The sequence below is a fragment of the Hippoglossus stenolepis genome, chromosome 20, assembly GCF_022539355.2.
Source record: "Hippoglossus stenolepis isolate QCI-W04-F060 chromosome 20, HSTE1.2, whole genome shotgun sequence".
In the NCBI taxonomy this organism is placed as follows: Eukaryota; Metazoa; Chordata; class Actinopteri; order Pleuronectiformes; family Pleuronectidae; genus Hippoglossus; species Hippoglossus stenolepis.
The window spans coordinates 10,769,994-10,796,816 of NC_061502.1; the positions used below are offsets into that span (position 1 = coordinate 10,769,994).

General features: G+C 42.2%; 2 protein-coding genes across 5 annotated transcripts; one reads left to right on the forward strand and one right to left on the reverse strand.

Moving 5' to 3' along the window:
* Nucleotides 1-3,266: 3,266 nt before the first annotated feature.
* On the forward strand, nucleotides 3,267-14,944 carry slc2a12 (solute carrier family 2 member 12). The gene is made up of 6 exons (XM_035144241.2): nucleotides 3,267-3,603; nucleotides 6,027-6,144; nucleotides 10,166-11,461; nucleotides 12,136-12,258; nucleotides 13,321-13,453; nucleotides 13,563-14,944. Exons 2-6 carry the CDS (start codon nucleotides 6,051-6,053, stop codon nucleotides 13,654-13,656), a joined length of 1,740 nt encoding a protein of 579 aa, XP_035000132.1. The 5' UTR covers nucleotides 3,267-3,603; nucleotides 6,027-6,050; the 3' UTR covers nucleotides 13,657-14,944.
* tbpl1 (TBP-like 1) lies at nucleotides 14,935-21,584 on the reverse strand. 4 transcript variants are annotated; one of them, XM_035144244.2, is made up of 8 exons: nucleotides 21,497-21,584; nucleotides 20,758-20,892; nucleotides 19,631-19,881; nucleotides 19,397-19,479; nucleotides 18,761-18,824; nucleotides 17,922-18,025; nucleotides 16,821-16,915; nucleotides 14,935-16,525 (listed from the first exon to the last, which is right to left on the reverse strand). In XM_035144244.2, the coding sequence occupies exons 3-8, from the start codon at nucleotides 19,763-19,765 to the stop codon at nucleotides 16,443-16,445; spliced, it is 564 nt and encodes a 187-aa protein (XP_035000135.1). In that variant the 5' UTR covers nucleotides 19,766-19,881; nucleotides 20,758-20,892; nucleotides 21,497-21,584; the 3' UTR covers nucleotides 14,935-16,442. The 4 variants fall into 4 exon arrangements, with proteins under 4 accessions (XP_035000135.1, XP_035000133.1, XP_035000134.1 ...); XM_035144242.2 differs by having other exon boundaries at nucleotides 21,468-21,570; XM_035144243.2 differs by having other exon boundaries at nucleotides 21,427-21,518.
* Nucleotides 21,585-26,823: the final 5,239 nt, after the last annotated feature.

Consider the following 26,823-nt stretch of genomic DNA (forward strand, 5'->3'; position numbering starts at 1 on the left):
GAACAGAGGAGGAGGTTTAAAGGGATAGTTCACCAACAAATGAAAGTTCACTCATTATCTACTCATCGCTTTGCCTATGGAGGGGTGGGTGAGGTTTTTGAGTCCACAAAACACGTTCGGAGTTTCAGGGGTAAACAGTGTTGCAGCAAAATTCAATAAGATAAGATAAGATAAGAATTCCTTTATTAGTCCCACAATGGGAAAATTTGCAGTAATACAGAGGCAAGAGTAAAAAAAAAACATCAGCAAGTAATAAGTAACATGCAATACTTAAGGCTAAGGAATATACAAAAATGTATAGAAATATTCATGTAATAAAACTAGTATATACAGTGTAAAGACAGGAAGAAATATATGCAGTGTGAGGATATTTAAAATTGAAGTAACTGGTGACCACTTATTCAAACGTAATAAAACAACAGGAAAAAACACAACATGCTTCCATGCTGCTCCTGTGGTGTCCTCCAAGTGGTAGGGATCCTCTTGGAAGCGGCCTTTTAGACTTAAAACATGGTGTAATGACTTGTCTAAATGTCGGGGCTTATTGGATTGGATTTGGCTGCAACACTGTTTACTCCTGAGACTCCAAAAGTGTTTTGTGGACTCAAACACTTCACCCGTCCCTCCATCGGCATAGTGTTGAGTGGATAATGAGTGAATTTTCATTTTGAATTAAATTATCCCTTTAAGACACCACCTATCAGCCCCATACAACACAGTCCTGACTTCCATTCACAGGAAGTTTCATCATTACATTACATTACATTTCATTTAGCTGACGCTACAATAAGTGCATTCAACCATGAGGGTACAAACCCAGAACAACAAGAATAGAGAAAGTACAATTTCTTCAAAAAAGCAAAACTACAAAGTGCTATAAGTAAGTGCCATTTAAGTGCTACTAAATTGTTAGTTTAAAAATGTTATTCAAGGTAAAGTCGGAAGAGGTGTGTTTTAAGTTTCGGCGGAAGATGTGTAAACTTTCTGATGTCCGGATGTCAATGGGGAGCTCATTCCACCATTTAGGAGCCAGGACAGCAAACAGTCGTGATTTTGATGAGTGTTTAGCTCGCAGTGAGGGCAACAATCCGATTGGCGAAGCAGAGTGGAGTGAACGGGCTGGGGTGTAACGTTTGACCATGTCCTGGATGTAGACTGGACCCGATCCGTTTGCAGCACGGTACGCAAGTACTAATGTTTTGAAACGGATGCGGGCAGCCACCGGTAACCAGTGAAGGGATTGGAGGAGCGGAGTAGTGTGAGTGAATTTAGGTAGGTTAAAGACCAGTCGAGCTGCTGCATTCTGAATGAGCTGCAGAGGTCGGATGGCACTAGCAGGTAGACCTGCCAGGAGGGAGTTACAATAGTCTAGGCGTGAGATGACCAGGGCCTGGACCAGAACCTGCATCGCCTTCTGAGTGAGAAGGTGGCGTATTCTCCTGATGTTGTACAGCATGAATCGACAGGAACGTGTTGTTACAGTAATGTTGGCAGTAAGGGAGAGTTGGCTGTCGAGTGTCACACCCAGGTTCCTAGCAGTCTGAGTGGGGGTTAACACGGAGTGGTCAACGTTAATAGTCAGGTCATGGGTGGGAGAGTCTTTCCCTGGAAGGAAAAGTAGTTCAGTCTTGTCAAGGTTAATTTTCAGGTGGTGTGCAGACATCCACTGAGAGATGTCAGTCAGACAGGCAGAGATTCGTGCTGCTACCTGTGTCAATTCACACCTTCAGACACATTCACACCTTCAGACACATGCCTCACAAGAGGTGAGTGAGTCAACGACTCTCAACGACTCCCAGCCTCTCACGCAATAGACAGCGTGTGATACCAAGTCCAGCCACTAGAGGTCAGGAGTGGACAATTGTGCAGTGGCCTGATGTCAATCCATACAACTCACAGCCTGTGTTTTATGTGAACGACGCTCCAAACTTTTATATCTCCTGAGCTCTTGAGGTTAAAACTAGTGATAAATGATGTGTTTAAGAAAAACATAGTTTTTTTTATGTTTCAACACTTGTTTCAACAGACATTTGGATGGTACATAGTCTGAGGGTTTGGGTTAGTGAGGTTTGACCCTCTTGTATGAAGTGTTCAGCGCCGGTGAAAAACGTTTGGATGGAGCATTTATTTAATTCATACAACTACAGTTTTAGTATTTAGATCAAAGGTGAACAAGAAGGAAATGTGTCTGGACGTGACTGTTGAGGAGAAACATCTCCTAATTGTGATGGAAGTTGTCGGATACGTCAACAGCTCCCTGTGGCCTGAATTGTTTCAAGACCATCATAGCTAAGCAGGTGTCAGTTCTACAAGGACCGGTATGAGTCCAAAAGGAGGCTCTAGATTCCATTTTTCACGTAGCCCGAAGGCCAGTTTTCAGCAAACTTATAAAACATGAATCAATCTAACTTGAAGCTGAAATGATGAGCTGATTCAACTCATTAAATCAAGTTTTAAGATAAAGAAAGCTCGCACATTAACAGACTCCCAAGCATGAACTGTTTGAGAGTTCAAACTGTCTAGAAACTCTCATCTTTTTAGTAGTTTAAAAAAAAAAAAAGTGGCTTGAAATAAACTCGATTTGTGTCTCTCATGCTGCTCATGTGAAGATTTATCTTCATCACAACGGAAACAAGGCGAAGCAGCTTGAAAGCTTGGGGGTCATCTACAATTGCAACACTGTTTTAAAAAAGTGGTGCTTAAGCATTAAACCAGAGCATTAATAACAGCAGATAAGATAAGTGGTGACTTTCCAAAGAGCGATTTGTCTGGTTGAAGACTTGTTGACATGGGAAAGTCTGGTTTTCTGACGAGTAGTCCGCATAGGAGTTATCTGTTACTGAGTCATTACGTAACACACACACACACACACACACACACACACACACACACACACACACACACACACACACACACACACGCCTTTGGTGAACCTGAGGCTCAAATGACAGTGGTTCCTATAGATCCTATAGGTCGAGACCGAACATCTGGGTGGACGCGTGGACGTGTGGAGCACAGACATCGCGGCAGCTCCACGGGCGCTGTTCGGTCCTGTGCGCAGCGGCGGGGGTTAGGTGCGACAGCTCGGGCCTGCAGCTTTCCCAGAACCAGCAGGGTCAGCTGAGCCAGCAGGTGGGCTCCTCCATTTGTTTTCACAGGCAGAAGTAGTGACACGGCGCTATTGATGCAGGTGTGTGTGTGTGTGTGCCAATGCCGGTTGACTTCAGTGAGTTGGTGTCACTGCAGCAGGACGCAAAGGTCGACACGTGCTCTTTATAAACTATTAATGGAGCATAATGAAGACATAGGAACGCACGGGAGTTCATTACTTCTGCATAAACGCGTTTCCTCGCAGGTAATACAAGACAGGCAGGACTGGCCCAATGGGATTCCATGTTGGGACTAGTGAAAGCCAAGGCGCGTTTTCCTATTGGTGCTGTGAGCCGGCGTGGGCGGGGCCTAAGCGTGCGTCCTCACCAAAACAAGCTGGATGCCTGCACCGAGACGAGCGTCACCAGAGTCCGGGAGCAGAGCGAGAGTTCGACCGAATGGAGCCACCGACCCCGGCCTGAGCCTCCAGCAGAAACAAGGCAGGGCTGTCAGGTAGGAACCGAGTCTCTCCTGCTGCTTATATCCACGGCGATCCGGACTTTTAATTGCAGCCACACACGCTTCATTTGCACGTAAAATAGTGGACAAGCCCAAACTTGAAAGTCAGTGTTGTGGCCTTTGCTTTTAAAGTGCTTCTGTTTTGTCTCCTTCGGTTCAGGGGGGTCTGTGGTTTCTGGCCTCCAGGAAACCGCCCCCCCACCCACCCCTGCAACTTTTTTTAAAGTTGAGCAGGGGACTTTAAAACATCTGTTTTTGAAAAGTAGTTCCTCCACTCTGTAGTGGTGAAACAACCAATGAGATGCCACTGCAGGTGCAGGACAATGGGTGGACTGTTGGGGTTCAGCGTCCAGAACACATGCAACAAGCTAGACTGACTCTCAGGAGAGCGAACACCAGGGCCACACATTCAATGAAAGCATTCAATGCAAGCCTCGTAGAAAGAAGCAGATTATGAAATTATAATCAACAATGTGGAAGAATGATGGGTTGATTCACAAAACAAACCAGATGGCACTCAACAGTCGAGAGTCCCCTTTATAAAACCACATTTGCTTTCACAAGATCTGGATTTTTATTTGCACCAGATTGCACACACTCATACATTTCAGTCCCCCTAAACACGCCTGATTGTTTTAAAATTAAGATCCCTCGATTATTCTGAGTAATCAACAAAAATGTTGAAAACTATTTCTTGAATCCACCCCCTGATCTGGATCCGCACCAGAATGTACTGGCTTCTTCCCCGACCCACACCATATACCTCTTCTACCAAGTTCGTGGGCAATCCGTCCACTAGTTTTTGCGTAATCGCAGCGTAATAACAAATAAACAGATTTTTATTTGGATCCGCACCAAATTACACACACTCATAGATATCTAAATATAGATATATAAATATTTTCATCAAGGTTCATGATTTATTATTATTTGGGGAAATTGGTTAAAATGTTCCATTAGTCCGGATCTGTGCCTGAAATGAAAGGAGTTCCTACTTGGCCCATCCTTCCCCCAAATTTCCTCGGAATCTTGTTCTATGGTGTTTGCGTAATCATGCTGACAATCGAACAAAGCAACAGACCAACAAGCGAACTAACAGGGGTGGTGGAAGCAATACGCCAAACAGGAACGTTTAAAAAATCTAGAGCTGAGCAGTTGAAGTACAGGATCAGTGCCAAACACTACAAAACCACCGTCTTGGAAAGTATTTCTAAATTCACTCAACGTCTCAGTGTCACAGAACGAGCTGCAAGTAGTGTCCTTTTGTGAGCTGGTATTTATGACGTGGCTTTCATTTGGAGGCTTGTCTGCAGTCCAGATCCAAAAGGCATCCGTTGGTTTTATGGGGCACCTTTTGTAAAGTGGGGCATGCTGGAATAAACGGCGACATCTCACCACATTTCATCAATGCTAACCAAAGTTTTTTCGCTTGCCAGATTTACAACAATATTTGTAAATACATTTTTTATTTAATTGTAATGTTAAATCTAAATACTTTCATTTGTTATACTGCTGATCTCTTAAGGGTTATGGAGACAATTCCAGCTGACAGTGGGGGAGAGGCGGGGTGTGACTCAGGTTAACTCTTCTGTTAAGGGAGTCTGGTATCTTTGGGAATCCTATTAAATATGTCGGCACACACCCATAATTACAATCTATACTGCGAGTGGCAAAACAATGGGATGTACCTTCTTGAGGACGGGGAACAAAACCCAGTTTGATCACATTGCAGCAAGTGTGCAGCAAGTAGCTTGTTCCTGTGGCATGTCATTTTACAAAGAACAACCCCCGTAAAGATGAATCCTGGACGGCCAAGAGGTTCGAACTATTATTTGTCTTTCACCTTTTTTCCTGCACAAACTGACACTTGGAAAAAGTGAAAATATGGGCGAACTCTTGGGTGAGAGAAATTAGGCCTGATTTTCTGAATCCAAAATTGAACAGCACACGCTTCCCCCATGACGTGCTTGTACTCTGAGGTACTAACCAAGCATGTGGCACAGGGTGGAGCTGAAACTTGTTCTGTTGGATCCTTCTGAATATTTAATTATCTAATTGAGTTGAGGTTTGCTCTCCACTGAGAGATGGCATCAAATTTAATCTAGTCAACAGGAAAATGCATTTGAATGTAACATTTGTCCATTTTGGACTATTTTTAGGCAAAGATCTTGTGCTTGATTTAAAATAATATTAAACATTTGAGAACTTTGGCTACTTTGGTTAAATAAGAAAGTCTTGTTGGACGTAAGTATAAACGATGGCACTGCCATCCTAAGGTAAGATGTTGATATCCACCGTAGGCATCCCCAAAAAAATGGAAAATGTCCTCCTTCGAGAAAGATGCAGAATCCAGCTCGGGTCTCATATGACAAAATGTTTGTTTCTCAGTGCAGTGTTTCTGTGTGTGTCTGTTGCAGGGCTACTGTTAGTGGTGGGCGACAATGGACCACAACACTGAGACCAGGAAGATTACCTCTTACCTCCCCGACAGCTCCACCTCTGAGACCCAGAAACTGTCTCCACCCAGAGGCCCAGGTAAACACGTCAATTTCTTACTGAAAGAAAATAACATCTTCTTAGGTGTGTGTTTTGTTTAGAACTAACAAATGTAATGGTCAGAGGAGGGTGGCTCTGATTATTTCATTTGGATTCAATGGGCCCCCCAACTAGAGTTTTTGTATCCCTTGGCTTCCACCACTGAGCTTCCGTAAACTAGTGAGTCTTCTATAAAACACGATCAACCTCAAGATCAGTTTGTCAAACGCTAATCTTCGGTCTGTTCCAGGAATCTACTTAACTTGAGTTATCTCAGTAATTTACTGAGTACACCACCCACCCATCTGGAACTTGGACTGCATTTACTGCATAAAGAGTTTTAGTCAGCAAAGTTTATCCAGAGATAACTCGGTAAACTTTTCTCCTGAAACTGGATAAGGTGTTTAAATAAGAGATCAATCAACTGCAACAAAAAAACTGAAGTCTCTCGAGCTCTGATTAATCTGAAACCTGAAACCAGAAGTTGTTAATGGTTTAATGGTCGTGTGCTGGTCACTCTGACCTGAGTGGCACAAAACCAAAAATGTGACATTGCACATGACCGAGTATCAAGTCATCTGTGTGAAAACATAACTTACCTTGAACCTGTCTTGAAGAGATGTTCCGGATGGTTAGATTAACTATGTCACCTCACACTAAAACATTTTCCTGTTCACATGACGCAGACGCCACTGACAGAGGTGGCTTTTCTCTCCCACAGTCGAGAGACGTGCAGCTCAGGTTGAGTGGAGACTCTAAATTGCCCGTAGGGGTGAAGTGGGTGGTGGGTGATTCACTCAATTTATTTTGGCTCCGCTCTCTTTCTCCCTCTCTCTCTTCTTCTCACACCACCACACCTTAACACAGCGACATCGGACAAACAGCTACTAATGTCTAACAACTACATCACTTGGTCTTTGTGAGCAGAAATAATGTGCATGTTTATTAGAGTGGGTATAAGTGAGGTCTGATCACAAGTGAAGACACAAACTGGAGCCAGACTCAACAAAAACAACACAACATGCAATGTGCCAGTCCTGTAGCCTTCATTGTAAATGTAGCCTCATTGTGGCTGTGGCAACTTTCAGGGCGTTAGTATTTTTCAGAGAGATGTTTTAGGTTGTTGTCCACAGCGACTCCGTGCCGACACTTTGAAACAGCAAGCAGTAAAAGGCGTTCCTGACACCACATCCAGTTTGTCAACTCTGTTTTTCATAACAGGAGCGAGAGGAGCCCCCGGGTGTAAGCTCGTCTTCATCACTTGCTGCTGAATCTGTATTTTAGGTCGGTCGGGACCAAGCTCCTTTATTCTCTTTATTTCTTGTTGGGGTGTTTTTCACTTCCATTTAGACAGAAATGAACCAAATACAATTTGAAAACAACTTATGTTGAATGCTCACAGGCGCTTACGGTCGTGCATTGTACGGGTAAACTATCGTTATCTAATTAAATTATGTTTCACAGGTTTATACAGGCATATTTGTCTCAGGATGTTGGAGGTCACCGACACAATATCAACACAGACCACATAATGATTTATTGGTTCAAATCTTGTTGCACATCAGCATTGATTGACCAAGCTTCTCCTTGATCCATTCTCTCCCTCTCTCTCCTTCTCACATCGACACACACACACACACACACACACACACACACACACACACACACACACACACACACACACACACACACACACACACACACACACACACACATTCTGACATATCTGTATTGTTAGACTGGCTAAAAACAACAGGTCATATAACCTCACCCTGGCATTACTTGTACTAATTAAAATTTGTGCCCAACCTCTCTTCGTTAAAGTGAACGCGGAGTGTAAGGTTGATAAATGTTGATCTGCTATTGAGAAATACACACGATGCTTGACACTGTGTACACCCAGTGGTTGTACAATGTGTGATCTAACCCGGATTTGCAATTTGTGTGTGTGGACTCACTGTTAGTTAGTTAATGTGCTTTAGCATTTGAGAGAAATGCATAAGTAGCGCACAACAGAGTTTATGCAACCAGCTCACGCTGACCCACACCAGTCTGAGTAAACTAGAGACTGCTGTGCATGTAAATCCCAGGAGATCAGTAGTTTCACAAATACTAAGTCACATTTTTACCCCCCTGATGTTCGATGTGAGCATTAACTGAAGCTCCTGGCTTGTATTTACAAGGTTTTATGCATGGCACTGCTGCCACATGATTGGCTGATTTGCATGAATAAGCAAGTGTAGGTGTTCTTAAAGTGTTTGGTGTAAACAGCATATTTGAATGTTTCAGGATTAAGAAACCTGACATTTGCCGAAAGACTTTGTGAAAATGTCATTTAAGGAGAGAGACAGTTTGAGGGTGTGCAGTGCAACAGTCAAGACAAATAACTGTGCGTGCGCGTGTGCGGCGTGTGTGTGTGTGTGTGTGTGTGTGTGTGTGTGTGTGTGTGTGTGTGTGTGTGTGTGTGTGGCACCATAATAATTAAATTAGAAGGAAAAGGAAAAAGAGTTCCTATCATGTTATCAGCACAATTGCAGTTTAACACACGAGTATTTGAATCTTCGGCCTATCACTGTTGAGTGTTCTTCTATCTTTTGAATATTACGGGAACGTTTTTCATATCAGCGTCTATATGATGAGCTCATCAGTTATCATCCTCTATCTGCCTCACTCTAATGATAATGAATCTGTTAGTTCACTGTGATACATGCAAGACCCTACACACACACACACACACACACACACACACACACACACACACACACACACACACACACAATTGCTTGTAAGATAGCCTTAGCATTCTTTCTGTGAACTTCTGACCTCTGATTCCACACAGTCATCACTTTAAGACAACTTCATGGTTGAGGGGGGAAACCTACAGGGGGGGAAAAGCTGTGTTCCTGCCAAACGTTATGTCATACACTTCTTTAAATATATATTTGTTAATATTATAATTATTTATTAAAGCAATCTGGCCTTTTACATCGTTCCTCCTCTTTCATCATGCATCATGTTAGTGGCATTTGCCGAATCCTCCATTTTACTGTGCACTACATTTTTCTGTGACTCTTTTTAACCCGAAGACACATGGGTGCACCAAGCTGAAACATGGCAGTCTTCCATTTCATCCAATGAGATTCTGTGATTGATTCCAATTCCACGTGTGGCCTGTCCCCCCCTTTCTGCTGCATGTTATCTCACCCTGGTTTCAACAACTGCACGTGAGATTATCAGCTGCTTTTAAAAGTCGACTTGCTGTAAACAAGAACACGTGTTTGACCAGAAGGAACAATTAATCATCTCGTTGACCCCATTCCAGAGAGGTCGTAGGATAGAGTCAGCCGTACTTCAGCATACACGTTAACATGATTGATCTGGAAGATAACGGGTGTTATTCTTAGAAAAAATATTAGATTAAAAAAGTTTACCTTTTAATTACGAAACCTGCGGTTAGGTTTAAGGCGCCAGAGCAAAAAATGTAAATTTTCTTAGTCTGTGGTGCCTCTAGTAGAAATACAGAACCTTCATGTATTGATATAAGGGAGTAAAGAGTTCTGATACAAATAAATATATATATATAAAAACATATATTAAAGGGGACATAGCATGCAAATTCCACTTTGTTAGTGCTTCTACAGGTTAATGTGGGTATCTGGCATGTCTACCAACCCAAAAACTCTGGGGAAAAAACACTCGCGCGTTTTGTTATAGTTCCTCTAAGTCAGAAACGTCATGCTTGAGCGACTCGATTGCGCTTCCTGGGTATTGTGTCGTAACAAGGAACTGGAAGTCTCCCTACATGGTCTTGGAATTTACTTAGAAATTTCCCTTCAAGCAAACACAAATGTAAATTCTGATATGACACGACAAAAGTTGACATAGTTGTGTTAAACCTTCCAACTTGTTCTTTAAGTCCCAGAGGACGGACAATGGCACCAGACTGTTCCTTGGTTGGGGTTATACAGTGTGATATCTGTAATTGTGTCCTCTGACTCTGTGTCTCTGTCCCTGTCTCCAGGTTGCAGCTGGCTGGTGGTGGTAGCAGCTGTAGCCGCTTCTTTGAGTGGCCTGATGCTGGGTTATGAAATGGGCCTGACCTCCGGGGTCCTGCTGCAGCTGCGCGGACTCCTCTCCCTCTCCTGCCGGGAACAGGAACTGCTGGTCAGCTCCCACCTGCTCGGCGCTCTCCTCATCTGCCTGGCCGGAGGTCCTGTGCTCGATCGCTACGGCCGCCGCTGCTCTCTGCTGCTGAGCGACGCCCTGGTGGTCGCAGGGACCATCGTGGTCATCGCCGTGCCTTCGCTTGTCGCTATCACACTCGGCCGGGTGATCGTCGGCATGGGCACGGCGCTGTCGGGGACGGCAGCGTGTCTGTACATTGCAGAGATCTCTCCGAGTGAGAGGAGGGGTCTGCTGGTGACACTGTATGAGCTGATGCTGGTTGTGGGCGTCATGCTGGGATTCAGCTGCAGTTACGCCTTCGCCACTCTGCCTCGTGGCTGGGCGTATACGTTTGGACTAGTGATCCCCCCTGCGCTGCTGCAAATAGGTGCACTCCTCTTCCTCCCGTGCAGCCCGCGCTTCCTGGTCACTCAGGGCAAAGTGGAGCAGGCCAAGGCAGTGCTGCTCAGAATGAGGGGCGGGCTTAAGGAACATATAGAGACGGAGCTCACAGACATCCAATCTGGACTAAAAGCGGAGTCAGAACACTCTTTCTGGGAGTTGTTCAGTGCCAAATCCAACCTACGTTCCCGGCTGCTAACGGGTGTAGCTTTAGTTTTCCTCCAGCAGGTCACGGGTCAGCCCAACATCCTGTCCTACGCTTCACCACTCCTCCTCAGTGTGGGCTTCAACAGTGACGCTGCAGCCACCTTGGCCTCCACAGGGTTCGGAGTGGTCAAAGTAATCGGCACCATCCCCGCTGTGCTGCTGGTCGACCGATTGGGAACCAAGAGCTTTTTGTGCGTGGGTGCCATTGCGATGGGAATTTCGCTGGCCGTGCTCGGCACACTGACGCTGCAAAGCCATACTCACCTCACCAGTCTGTGTAAAAGTCACACGACACCAAACCTCACACACACCCTGTGGGATTTAAACGGAACCTCGACAGACTTGGACGACATTGAGTTTTCCTCCACCGGCCTCCCCGGCCAGTGGAGCGGCGAGGAGGCGCAGAGGACTAACAGAGAGGATGATGGGATTGGGGAGCTGGGAGGAGGGAGGACTCGAGTAGAAGTGTCTCCCTCGCTGAAGTGGGCGTCACTGATCAGTTTGCTGGTGTATGTGGCAGCTTTCTCCATTAGCCTCGGACCAAGTAAGCACCCATTCGGTTTACTTACACTGCTATCAGAGCACACACAGATATCAAACTAGCAATTGGTAACAAACAACGCATTAAAGTTAGACGCCCTCAGGCCTCTTGTGTTCGAAAAACAAGGTTTGCATGATTAGCTCTTACACTGCAGGTGCTATGAAAGGTGCTTTATAAATACAATTGCCTTGCCCATAGTAACTTGGCAGACTTGTATTACCAGTTGTTAACCAATAGGGAAGTGTCAAGGGAAGAAAGTAACTGAAGCTTAACACACACCGAGGTATTACTGCTAATTAAAGTAATAATTGCCCTATTAGGCAATGTTAAGGTCACTCCCCACCCCTCCACAAAATGTAATTGAATTGGTTTAGCAGTTTTTGCTTAATCCTGCTAATACACATACGAACGGGGTGAAAACATAATAGTTATAATAGTAATGATGATGATGATGCAGAAGTCCAGCTATGATCCATATCCATTTATTTACCTGTTAACATTCGTCTGCTGAATTTGCACAAACATGTGTTGTTAAGTACAAAGTACAACATGTCGCTGTCACACGATAACAATGCTCCAGTTCCCCAGATGACTCAGTGTGAACCCCGACTTTACAGCTTCAAACTGTCTCTATGAGACACATGGTGGTATAATGGTTCATGCTATTTCTTTTCCAGTGGTGTATGTGGTTCTCAGCGAGATCTTTCCGATGGGAGTCAGAGGCAGGGCCGTGTCTGTGGTGTCCGCAGTGAACTGGGCCACCAACCTGCTCATCTCCATGACCTTCCTCACCTTCACTGGTACGTGGCTTTTTATGCCTCAGCGCCAGAGGCATTAGGTTTTCTGGCTGTCCGTCCGTCTGTCCCATTCGTGCTCTGCGTCTCAAGATTACCTTTAGGGGATTTCTTCAAATTTGGTTAAAAAAAAACTACTAGATTTTGGTGGTCAAAGGTCAAGGTCACAATGACCTCACAAGCACATTGTTTTGCCTTGTGAAGGTGATATCTTTGGAACACCTTCAGGGAATCCTTTCACATTTGGCACAAACATTCACTTGGATGCAATGAATAACTATTATGATTTTGGTAGCTAAAGGGCAAGGTCACGGTGGCCTCACAGAGTGTCTGTGTTCAATCTGCTGCAATTCACTTGGATTCAATGATTAATTTAGTATATTATTTGATGGTTGAAGGTCAAAGACACAAATGTGTTTTTGGCCTCTTGAATGTAAAATACTTGACTCACTTGGACTAAGATTCCAGATAAGGTGATTACGTTACAGTGACCTGATATGAATCTGATACAAAAGTATGTAGAAATATGTACATGGAAACTCGCACTGGTTGAGGAGGCATACAACCCCAGTGTGGTAATAATAGTTTATCTTGCATGATTGCGCAAAAGCTACTCAACCAATTCCCATTGAATAACCATTCAACCGATTTTTTGTATTTTCATCTTTCATCCAGGTCAGGCAAATACCTGTGAAAGAAAAGTTGAATGTACTAAACACATTTATGACAACTGCCAGGAAACTAGATTAGTCACATTAAAATTAAAATTAAAAGTAGTCACATCAGTCACACTTTGCATCTGACGCTGAGTCATAACACTTTGGGATTTATATGTTTAAAAAGTTCGTCACTATTGAAACATGGGATATTTGACAGTTTGTCAGATTTTGCAGCACCAGAGAGTGAAGGTGACTGTTTACCAGTCATATTTGTCATCTTTCTTTGTCTTGTGTGTCACAAAAAAAGCAAGCAAGTTTGTAGCAAGCAAAACACATATACGTTTTCACATATGAGATTATAAGCAGACGTTTAAAGACATTCTCTGCCATTTTGTTTCTGTTTTTCCAGAAAGGATCGGTGTTCCCAATGTGATGTTCCTCTACTCCGCCATGAGCTTTGTTCTCCTGGTGTTCGTCATCCTCTGCGTGCCTGAAACCAAAGGTCGCACTCTGGAGGAGATATCTAAGGAACTGGCCAAGAAGTGAGCATCAGCTGTCACGTGACCTCGTTATCATTTTTTTTCTCGTGAACTAAGTTTGTGAAATCCATCTCTTTTATCTTCTCTCTCTCTCCTCCCTCGGCCTTGTCAGGAAGCCTTTCCAGGTGAACCTCTTTCGGCAGGTGCAGCCTAAGGAGAGTCTGATCAGCGGCACCACGTCGCCAGAGGTGCCGGTGAACATCTGAGACCTTTTACCAACTGTGGACCTCAGTCGAGCTGAAGCATTGAGGAAAACAAACATTTAAGTAGAGCTGTTCAGACATGCACTGAACTCCGGACATTTTCCAGACATTTTCCAGATGGGCTGTACGAGTCAGTTGCTCTGGATATTTCCCGGAACTTTTCAGTTAAATGTCTGGAAAGTGTCCGAGAGATCCCGCGTGAGAATACAGCAGGAAAATGTCCGGAAAACCTGCAAGAGATGCAAAACTGGAAGAATACAAATATCTCAGGATGAAAAAAGAAGTGCCAAACACGTAGAAGACGCCAGTGTCAACTTGGAAAGACAAGATTTTAGAGCTTTTAGACAATAAAACTGAAGCGGGTGTAGATGTGCTGTAAATAAAAACATGTGATTTCTCTATCCGAATTTCTACATCATGTCCTGCCTCCTGCACGTTCTACCTAGACGCCGGCCCTTCGCCTGATTGTTCCGGACAGTTTCCTGTTGACGTGACGCAAGATAAAATCCTTCTATGTTCTTCATATGTATAAAAACTCCAGAGAATGTCTAGACCCAATTTTATGGACATTTTCCAAACTTCATGTCTGAAAAGAGCTGTATTGTCTCGGTCATATACAGGTAGTTGCTTCTAGCTTCAGATAAGGAACATTAATGATGGTGGAAATTACACAAACAATTCAGTAGGGAATAGGATAATGGAAAAGTAGCTCAGGGTTCACATGTTTTTTTACAACTCTATTCCATTTGAATATACTTTAATGCTGATAGGGATTTTCCACCTTAGGCTCAAACGAGTCACACCATTTATGTACAAGGATGTATTGTGACCTGAAATGACACAGTAGTGTGTGCGTGTGTGTGTCTGTGAGTGTATGATAAGTACACATTAGTCTCAGGAAGAGCTGCGTGTCATTTACATTTTATGGGAACAAGCTCGTGATAATGAATGAACACAACAGGCTCCACTGGTTTACTGCTGAATCCTCAAACTAGAAAACATACTGAATCCATCAGGGTAAATCATTTATCAACAAGTTCTGTTGTGGTACGAGAAAGTTTTGTTTCACTTTTGTCATTGATGCCAAAATGAAACTTAGTTAATCAACAAGTTGAATGTCTTGCAGCGAGAAAAGAATAATGCACATTTGAATCTGTACTTTTGAATGTAGAGATGTATTTAAGTCTGTCACATTGAAAACACATTTTAAAGAGTATTCTGTTGAGACTGGTGAATACAACCTGTAATAAGGATAAATGGAAAAATAACGATTAAAAGGACTTAGGAGAGAGTTTGGCTTTTTTTTTATTAACCTTTATTAATTTATACAAAATACAAAACTCCGAACAAGTGTCACAAATCCTCGGTTGACACTGGTTCAAAAAGACACCATCCCACATATTTCAAACAACATGACAAAGATATTTTACAACATCTTTCTCATCGCTCGCATTATTATATATATACACGCATGTTACCTCGATGGATGTCAGCACAAGTGTCAGCAGCCAAGTTACAACAAAGACTGTAGTTTCCACTGAGAAGTATTTTGTTTCACTGTCATTTAAAAGGAGGATATACTATGGAAGGTTTGGCATCAGCATGATATCAACACATCCTCTTTAAAACACTGTTAGTAATCATACATGATGTTGCAGTTTTTAAACCACAGGTCAGACGGATGACATTTCTAACTGCTGTACAGCTTTGTATGACAGACCAGAGCAGACACCATCACTTTAAAATGCTTTTTTCACAATGAGTTTCCACTTTGACCTGCGTCCTGAACAATTCTGGACAGTTTCCATAGCTTTTTTTGGAAGGGTTTTTTCTCAGTGCCACTTTATTCCTCAGTAACCACTCCAAAGCTGTGTTTAGCGAGAGCAGGTCTGCGGCTTCATAATAAAATATTCGAAACCCTTTTAAAAACTGTTCACAACTTCCAACACTTAGGACATCAATCTTATTCTGTACAGTGTCCAAACCTAATCTTAAAAGAACAGTTAAATATTAAAAATGATCAGGAAATGACAAGAAATTAAAATATCGACATGATGTGTGTGCAATCTGATCCAACGCCACAGTTGTGAAGTAAGAACGCATTAATAGGGAACTGACAACCGAAGAAAATCAGGAAGTGTGCAACAATTAAAATCAGAGATGAAAACACATTGTGAGCAGAAATATGCAGCTTTAAAAAAGGACATCCCCCCCCACCATCAGTCCGTGGTGATAACTGCCGTTTTCTCTTCATGCATTAACGTGCACAATACAGTGATGTCCTGTATTAGTGTTAACACCTCTTCAAATAAATTGTGGACGGAGATTCTTCCTGAAAAAGCAGTAAATTGGACGTCTTGCTGTGTATAGGGTAAGAGTTGAGACTAAAGCATTTAAAAAGTTGGTCTTTCTGTGTCCATGCAGAAGCACCCAGAGCAGGTAAAGAGCGAGAGCAAAATACTTCCACCACCCTCCAGTGCGAGTCAGCTTCAGAGGAGCAGTCTCTGGATTGGAAGACATTTGCACGTCGACTGTTAAAAAAAAAAAATCACAAAAGCCACAGAATCCACAACAACACTGACATTTTTGTGAGAGTTTAAGATTTCAAGTGGGGCTGCTGAGGTTCCAGGTAATTCAATATGACCCGTCGGTTATGTTTAAGACATTTGTGGATGGGCTGTTGCCGTGTAGTCATAAAATCAAGGAAATAATCTCCACAGATAAGGTGCTTCCTCGGTCTTGTCTTCTCTTTCACTTCCGTCTTCCGTCTTGTTGGGCCTGCAATTCCTTTATTTGCGGAGGGCCCTTTTACACTCAAACAGTAGTGGGTAGACTTGCTCCACAGCCGTGGCCACATTCTGCACATTTGGTCCTTCATTTGGTCGGGGGTGGGGGGGGGGGTAGGGTGGGTATAAGAAAAGGTTTTGAGCACAATTAAAAAGCAGAAAGGTCACATAAAGAAAAAAGAACAGAACTACCTTGTGGGGGTTACGTTATGATTAATAAACTATTTCACTCTAGGGCAAAATTCCAAGAGGGGTTAGGTTGTTTACAAAGTGCTTTTAGGGGCATAGCAGACTGTAAAAGCTACAACTGCATGACGTCAATCCTTTAAGCTTGTGTGCCCTCTAGCTGTGTGTTATAAGGGCGGTGAGAGAAATTCATACCTGTAACTGTGATGCTGCCAGTGGAGAACACTTGAATAGTAGCCTTGATATGTTTGATCCTGTATGTGGCAGCTGGATGGAGCTCTGGTTCGTAACTAACACAAAAAAAAAAACACACACATGGATGAGTACAGCAAAGACACCAAAAACTTAAGTCTGTTTACAACATGTCACATGGCAGTATTCAATCTGTTGTCATGTAAACAAGAGAATTAGGTTGTTCTACACTAGTATGTCGATCAGGGCTTTCCGCAACAACATGGATTCGCCATCCAGTGGAGAGAAAGCAGGTAACTAGTCCTGCTGAGCTGCTCGTCCTCTCCCTGAACCATCTTTCCATTCAATACACTCAAAGCAGGAGGAAATTACTCAGTGACCAAACATCATGCAGAAAAATCATGCATGATGTGGAAAAACATGTCATTTTGATCAAATATGGTACAGTAGGAAGTTCTAATACATTGTAATTCATTTCTAAAAAGTGATTTTATGTATTGGACATTAGTTTGCTCAAACGAGATTTTATACTGTAAAATTACAGTGCAAGGCTGAGGTATAGCGACATTTCCCTCACATGACAGAGACCTGTTCCTCCTACAACACTGCCTGTTCTACTGTGAGTTTCCAATGCGCCTTGGATACGGCTCTACTGTGAAAAGCACAGAGTAAATAAAGATAACTGGACTTAAACGAGTTGTCAGCCGTTTGGCTGGCATCTGGCTTCCTGCTCTCACCACTAGAGGTCAGCCTATACAAGTAAATATGGAAGCACTAGTAAAGTCTAAGATCTTAAAGACATGTACTGAGGGTGTCTGAAATTATTATTCTTTGACTTTATTGAATCATAATTCATGACTCAAACTTGAACTTAAGTAAACATCATGAAGCACAGGAGATTCTGGACTGATAACTGAGGGGGTAGAGTCTATTTTTGCTTGTGTGCTCTACACAAGCAAAATCACAGTGCATTAAATTAAATCTTAAGCTTTCTTAACACTTAAACATCTGGATAATAAGAATAAAAATGTTGATGAAGATAATAGTGATAACTTTCTTATTCTATCATATAAGGGTGGTGGTGATGTGAAGGAACTGGATTACCTGGCAATGGGGCGGTTGTTCTGCGTAAACTCTATGAGCTGGACTGAAAAGGGCATGGAGCAAACTGCCAGCACGTTCACGACTTTGAAGGCTGAAAACCTCACCTGGACACACAAAACACACACTGTGACACTTGATATGGATGCACACTTTATAGCACCAAAACTTAAAAGACTTCTTCAAGATTTAATGATGCTCAGATTTCTTAAGATTAGCCTTAACAAGTGACTTACTGAATAAAGCTTCAACTTAAACAAATGCAAATCTCAGAGAGCAGCCATTTACATTGTAGAGCAATCTGCAGGTTGCCTTGGTCACAAGCTGTTGTTTTCTAAACAGCGAGTCATGAGACTTGACTGGATTTAAGCAAATGAGAGTTAAAACAAAACAAAGTGCTGAACAGAGTTCAATGAAGCAAAAAGAGGATTTTGTTCTTCATGAAAAATGTTTCCCTCGTAAAAACTGATGATCTCGAAAAACCGAATTTATGTTACTATGACAATGAGACATATTCTTGATCACAGGGCCTATGATTTAAATAAATATTTAGAAATCAATGTACTGTATATCATTAATAACAGATTGTGTTATTTGGGGTTTAGATTTTTGTGAATTGTAAATAAACAATTATTATAAATATTATTCACAATTATTCTTTCAGAATGTTCCCAATTTAACTCTTGCAATGCAATACATCAACAGTAATTTTAATAAACTCTGTATCAGCTTTAAAAATTTCAAATAATTGTCTAGTTAGCATCGTATTTATGCTTCTGCACATAAACATTTTTTAAAACTATTTTAATGTTGTTAACAAACAGCGATGTGATCATCCTCACCTTGAAGCCTAGCTTCTGGAGACAGCGCGCTAACCTGCGAGCACCACGTTTCGCATCATCCTCACTGAAAGAGAAGACCAGGAGTGAGAATCAACATTCAGAATTGTATACATGATGTATATAGCTAAACATGCAAGAAATGAAACACAAACAGCAAGTTGCAACATTTAGAATCATTTTAGGTTCAGCAAACAAAATCATCACTGTGCTACTATGTGGTGGCTGATTTACAGTAGATGTAATCACTAGCTCTAATATCAGCACTGCATCTATGGGAAGTCAAATGATAATGTCATTGCATTATTGGCAGTTGATTGGGGATCTCATGAGTCGGTTAAGTCAACATTAAATGGTAAATAGATTGTATTTATGTATTGCTTTTCTAGTCTCATCAATCACTCAAAGTGCTTTGTGGCACAAGTCAAATTCACGTACACATTCCAACAGTGCTGAGTGGAGGTTCAGTATCTTGCCCAAGGAAGGACTGGACATTTGAGCGATCGAATCAACAACTCTGTTAGTGCGCGACCTCTCTACCTCTTGTGCCAATACCGCCATTAACTGCACCAACAATACAAGTCCAGAGAGAAATGGCAAACCTTTGGCAGCCATTGCATTTTGTGTGGTAGGTGTTACCTTGTTGCTCCAGTGCAGATGATTTTCCCTGAGGACCAAATCGAGGCTGTTATCTTGGGCTTACGAAGCTTCATCAGGACTTTCTGAAAACAGTAAGACATGGTCCATTTTTTCGATTCTTAAGCGGAGCAAAAAAGATTTGGTAATACAGTGCAGTTGTAAACATTTAAATATATTACATTTCTCTAGTTTTTACAGGAACAATCTCTCCATTGCAGCATTTAGCTTCCTTACCCCACATTCTGGCTTATAGATGACATTGACTCCCTCTAAGGCAATGGTGCGTAAGTTGAGGTGACACCTCGTCCTGAAGGTCGCCACCACATTAGTGATAATGATATCAAGTGCGTCATCATTGCCGGAATCCATGTGGAAGTTGTGTGGTGCAGCCAAGATACCACAGGGGCTTTCTCCTCACGCATCCATCAGCAACACCACCATAACCACCATTTCATGGACGGTCGGACAGGGAGACAAGACTGGCTCTAAAAAGGAAAGGGCCCATGCTTGATTAGTATTTTAGGGATTTGAAATAATCAACTTGACAGCTTTAGACAAACTTTTTTTTTCAGTCAGTATTTTTAAACACACTGAATACAAAAGCGATTTAGTTAGCAATAAGTATAGTTTATTAAATATAGCACCTTCCTAAGACCAAAGTCACAACGTGCTGCACATAAATTAAATAGGCTGCTGTGGCAGAGGGGGAGAGTGTTCGTCCGACCAGGTCGGTGGTTCGATCGTCACTCTTCCCCATCTGCATGCCGAAGTGTCCTTGGGCAAGATACTGAACCCCTAAAAACGGCCCCTCATAGATGTTGAATGCACTAATTGTAAGTCGCTTTGGATAAAAGTGTCAGCTAAATACATTTTATTTAATGTAAATAACACCAGAATTTAGTAATGCACAAAAAACACATGCAATAAAAGTCGGTTAACAACATGCAACGGAATGACAGTAAAAACAGTGTTGAGGCCACAACTTTGAAAGCATGATAACCATATTTCTTTAATTGGGTACGTGGGACAACCAGTAAGCCCTGGTCAAAGGACCCGAGTCTCTGGTTGTATGGATGAAGCAGGGGCCGGACCATGTGGTGCTCTGTGTGTGAAAACATGTATCTTAAGATGAAATGTGAATTTGATGGGAAGCCAGTGTAAGGATGATCAGATGAGTGTGATAAGACCTGAGGGACCTAGACATCAGTCTATCAGCAGCCGCTCTAGTGCAGCCCAGTACCTATTTTAATAATATATTTATCATAAAAAAATCATTTGATTTGTCTTTTCATTGAGAAATGCACATGCAGTGTGATGAACCAGCACAGAGACAGTCCCTGTGTGAGAGCAGCTGTACTTACAGTAAACCTGCATCAAAGTACACAAATGCTGGGACGGGTCTTGCAGCACCAGCTGATCTGGTCTCTCCAACTCTGTGGGTCTCCTTTACTGGAGGTTTCGGGAAGTGGGGCTCAAAACACGAATCGCACGTGCATCTGAAAGACACATACGAGCAATTGCTTCAAACATTTCACAGAATCACCTTTAAATAAAAACCCTCTCTAATGCAAGTGTTTAAATTGTTGGATATGTTAGCCACTCCCGGGGCTGTGCTGTACTGCTTAGCAACGCATCCGATGTAGGTGTTTGGGGAAAGGATGCTAGCTAATGTTGCCCGGCGTCTGCGAGTCATGTTTCACAAACTCATTTAGCACAACTGAATCAACTTCCTCTCTGTGTTTGTGTCCGATTCGGTGACAACAAACGGCTGCGGGGGAGGGGGAGGTGGGGGGGACAAACAATAAACAACCACACAACACTGCTGCTGTTGTGAAGACAAGCTACCCGCTAGCTAGCAACAAAGAAAAGTGCCCCAGCAATAATGAACGAAAAGTTGTTAGCTTCGCTAGCTTAGCGGGCTAGCAGTCTACCGTCCCACCGAGGGCGAGCTAGTTCCGCTGTTGCCCGCCGGTTGTGCGTGTTTGCCCGGGTGTGTGCGTGTGAAATGTTATCTTTACATGGTTCGCTACCTCTTCAGCTCATTGTAGTGAAACCAAAACAAAAAACTAACCAGTTAACGGTGAATCTTTGTGGACAAACCTCTTCCTCCTCACACAGAGCGCACGTCCGGGGACTTCCGCCTTCAGCTTTCACAATAAAGCCGGGTGACCTGGTGAACTTCAGGGTGACGACAACTTCCGGGCACAACTTTCAAAATACAACTATGCGAACAGAATTTAAGGGGACTATTTAAAAAGTGAATGTTTTTTATATCAGAACACGTGCGCTGCTCACATGGATGCAAAACGAGAGAAGAACAACAGCACAAACATAAGCTACAGACGGCGTTATATCGTGATACATATAGAATATAGAAAACACAAAAGTATAAACACATCAGCCAAAAGATACAGGATTTAAGATGTTTAGAGAATACATCAGAGGTTTGTAGAAAAAAAATAAAGCTATATATGTCCAATGATTTCATAATAAAGTATTATCCTGCAATAAATCCGTTGCAGCTTAGAGATAGCAAATTTTAAATGCTTGTAAAGATTGCCGTCTTTTGGACACTCGCCAAATCTAAAAAAAAATATCTCAGGTAGGCCAAAACCCACATAGAAGAACAGGTCTTATGTAAACGTTTAAAGTGGCTTGTTAGAACTATTTATAAATGCATTTTAGGCAAATGTTATCAATGCAGGACTTAAACTGAAGGGGAGGTAAAGTTTCCCTTCTCTCAAGATGACATTCAATTAACTGCATTAAATCCATAAAAATATGAAATCAGGTGGAAGCTCATTCCTTATTGTTTAAATATAATGGTGCAGGAAATCAAAACTAACCATAAATTCCCAGCATTGCTGTAGGGCTGGATACTTATGGAGTCTCATCTCACCACTTGTTATTGGTTTTACCGTTCTTTTTTTCCTATTTGATTTAATTTTTCACTCTGTTTGGATACTTGAGTCCTTTAAGTGAAAAATGTATATTTGTTGAAAAAAACAACAACAATAAAACCAAATGAAAAAAAAAACAAGCATAAATTCTTCAATTGACATACTATATACAAAGTGATCCAGAACATGATTGATATATGATGAAGCTGCCTACCCAGAAGGCCTTGCACAGCAACAAGTAAGGTTTAGTATCCTGTGCTGCCATGTGAATGGGGGATGTCAACATTATTTGAAAGGGCTTTTAACTCAATGTTAACAATAAACCTTGAGTTGTTAAAAATCATAGTCCAAGTGAGGGTTAAAGTGTTCGTTGACTTCAACCAAAATCTTTGTCCACAAATTTGTCTTTGCCGTCGTCTCTGCCTGCCAATATTACACTTAACAGGCTTATATTAACACCATTTCTAGACAACAATGTGTGACTTCTTTCAATGTTTACGGTGTATTGACATCTACGCTATCTGGATTAGTAACATCTCCAAGGAAAACGAGCACATCTGGTCAGTAAGCGCTCCGCTGGGAATTCTGGACGGGCTTACAAAGAGAAGAGAGGAGTAAAGTTTGGAGGCGGCCGGGGAATGTTTGTGTTATCAATGAGAGAATTTGCAGCCGTTACCGTGGCTCATGAATGAATTTAGTGAATGAGCGCTGCCCTGAGGTGTTGCTGCCACGTCCTGTGATGATTGTGACCTTTAGATGGAGTGATCACAGCTTTATGTCCGTTTGTCATGTTTTTGAGTTGATCTGATTCGTTCTGCTTTATGTGGATTTGCACAACGCTGCATGTCACTGATAAGAATGACATACAATCTTTATGAGATAAAGTTGTGGAAACTAAACACAGCTTTGGATGTGTATGAGTCTACGCACGCATGCACACACACACACACACACACACACACACACACACACACACACACACACACACACACACACACACACACACACACACACACACACACACACACACACACTCTTCTCTGTGCATGTAACATCAGTGACTTATTTCTTGCTTATATATATTTGCGCTTGGTAAACCAGATCTTCTGTCGAGGCCGCTGCAAACACTTCTCCCTCCTGGCCCCCGTCCAAGCAAAACAGAAACATAGCTTCTTTATGATTCAGCCCTGTTGTTATTGTTCTTCCTCCCCTGGTTACCAAATTGTCTCTTTCCTCCCCTCATTTAATCCTCCTGGGGGAAATATAGCCTTGTAGTTCACATCCATCCGGCACAAGAGCCTTGTTCAGATGTCCCAAGTTGTTTACTATAAAGGTTTAGATTTGGAGCAGGTTAGAAGAGTCAGGCCGCGAAGCATTGTTGGCGTGCGTGTGTGTGTGTGTGTTGCGAGGAGACTGACGCAGGGCACAGGAGTGTGTTTACAGTTTGTTGGGCTCCACATCACTGGGGGAAGTTGCTTCCCAGGGGAACAATGCTCTTAATTTCATTAGGTCATAAGATTGCAGCATGTAAACACACAGATGTGAGCACTTGTGGCATAATAGATTTAGATATGACTAAGAATAAATAGACGCTCCATCACTGTAACCGTTGTGTGTGTGCGTCAAAAAGAGAGTGACTGGGGGAAAGTGAGAGATAAATCTTTCTTCTGTTTGTGTCTGGGAATCTTTGTGTTTGTGCGCTTGCTTGTGTGTGAAGATAGTTTTGATCTGACTTGTGTTCGATTGGCTGTTGATTAACTTTTATATTCTACGTTTTATATTCACATGTATCAAACTTGACACAGAAATAATTAATAAAACGGTTTGTTATTGGGTGGAACAATAATATTTACCAGGGGAAGATTGGGGCCGCATATCTATATATTATGAGGCAACCTGATTGGGATGATCTGGTCAGTTTAATATTTTTTGACAGAAAATTGACAAGGTCACATAACTTTCTCCAAAATCTCTGGATTACTCTCACACATCCTTCTCAAAAAGTCTCTCTCTGCCCTAATCTTTCCTCATTGTTTTACAAAACCACCGACCATCTCTTTTAAAATCTGGAAACGTCCCTGTCAGCAGATGCGTCTTTTTGCCGAGATGCGCTGTCGAGGTGACCTCACTGTTGCCTGTAAACTCGGCGTATTTGTCAGGACCCCAGAGTTCTGTTTATGTTGGGCGTCCATCACGGGCTCTTTTCAAAAGGACTTAGAGAGCAGAGTTTAAGCTTTTGAGAGTCGTTGCGGCAGTGTTGTAAAAACTGAGGTCAGCGCTAGTTTGAGGAGCTTTTGTGGGAACTCTTCAGCAGGGATGAGGTCAGGTGGGATGCACTGACCAGGTTGGAAATAACAAAAGTAAAAGTAAAAAGAAACTAATAGATAAAAGTGAGATGAAGAAGAAAAGACCATAGAGGAAATACTGAAAACGTAAGAACGCATCCTGCAGCCCTGTGTGCTATAGTCCCCTCTGGGATCGAACAGGTCTGTGTGTGGCTGCATTGTTGCAAAAATGTGCAAAATAACGTATCTGCAAGTCCATGACACTGAATGCATGTAGTTATGAGTAAGTGTTTCTGTACGAGACGGAGATAGATAGTGTGTGAGTTTGCCGTGCAGAGGGAATCCAGTGCTCTGGTAGTGCTGCTCCGGGGTCTCCCAGTGTAAACAGAGACGTGGGAACGGCCAAGCCTGTTTATATCAGCCCCATTCTTACTGGGACCAGTCAGCCAGGCTTCAGGGGCACGGCAGTGTGCAAACACACTCATCCAGATACCTGGAGGTACTTGAAAGAGGATTTGTAGACGCATGCATAATATCCTTAAAATCCTGGATTTAGCGATTAATGCTGTCGATCTAATGTTTTGCATTTTACAAGTTTAAATGATGCAGCAGATAACAACAATCAATAGATATTATAATAATATATAATATATACATAATAATCAAAACAGGGATATAACTTGAATCATGGTGTGCACTGGATTTAAATGAGCATTTGCTTTTGATACTGAACCTCCACTGAGGCCCCACAGTCTGAACACTGAATTTCACACATATATATCAGTTCCCTAAATATGCCAGATTTTTTCATCAAGATCCATTCATTTTTCATGGGAAATCAATGAAAATGTAAGAAAAAATGCAAGTAGTTAAAAAATAATCCTGGATGGGCCCCATGATTAGGTTCGGCACTGTAATTTAATGGGTTCTTCGCTCACCCATAATGCATCATTCCATCCGGTAGTTTTTGTGAAATCTTGCTTACAATAAAACAAACCGTGGTGAAAACCTAACTTCCTTGACGGATGTAATTTTTTACAGTAGCCCAAACTGGACAAACTAAACAACTTTGGAGTTTTTGTGACAACTGAAGGCCACCACAGGTTCTCTTTCGTGTTTGGCAGGGGAGGGTGAGGTGAGGGGTGTTCAGCTGCAACGTGCAACTTCACCACTAGATGTCACTAAATTCTACACACTGAACCTTTAAGTCACAAAATGAAAGGTGATTGTGTGCAATATGAAGTCTGTTTATGTGCCTCGATTCTAACAGTCTGAATCTTGGCAGCTGATTCTCTCGGTCCAGTTTCTCACTTGAGTTTCTGAGAAGTGAAACCTTCTCTCCAGACGTGAGCCTGAACCCAGACAGAGAGAGGATCACTCTGACGCTCATTATGTCTGATTTACTGGACTAACATTAACACACCTGCACAGATGTTTTGGAGTTCCCTGCCATAGCCATGTTTAGACTGGTTTTGGAAATGGTAATGCTGCCATTATTATTATCTGGTGCAGCTCCAGTCTGCAGAGAAATCACCAGCTATCTGCAGAATCAGTCAACTGAAATAAAGCCACAGCAGGATGAAATCAAATTCTCTTGTTGACAGATGTATTGAAGCAGTGGAGCTCAGCAGCTTGTTTTTTTATATTCATATGCAAACTGTGCAGTGTAGGTGTCTTTAAATTATTCACTTGTCAGATCTCATCTTTGCTTTTGATTTCTGTGACCTGTCTATTTGACTCTTTTATGCTGCAAAATGAAAAATTCGATCGCAAATGCTTTCACTTGGATGGAAGATTCATGATGATCATTCACAGATTAGTTTCCCCCTAAATTTCTGATACTTAATCTGGGAGATAAGATTTTCGTCAATCAGCAGTATTACTAAATATAATTCAGCACTTTATTTCTTACATCTAAAGGGTTTTACATGAGAAGTTTTCCTAAAGAGCTTGAGAGATTGTTTAACATGAAGCCCCTGCTATCCTCAATGAAAAATAATAAGTGAAAAACAAAGTAAAAGCCTGTTCAGGGGTGGTCAGCTACTGTAAATACACATATGAGAAGATGAGTCAGAAAATATTATAACAACAAAGGCCATTATTTACATTTTCAAATGTGGATGTGCTTCAGCTGCCTTAAAATGAAAGCGATTAGATTTACATTAAAATCCCTGGTTGTGAAATCTTCCATTGTGGCTCCTTGTTCACGAAGAAGAGCAAACACTGTATTTTTTTTCGCCAC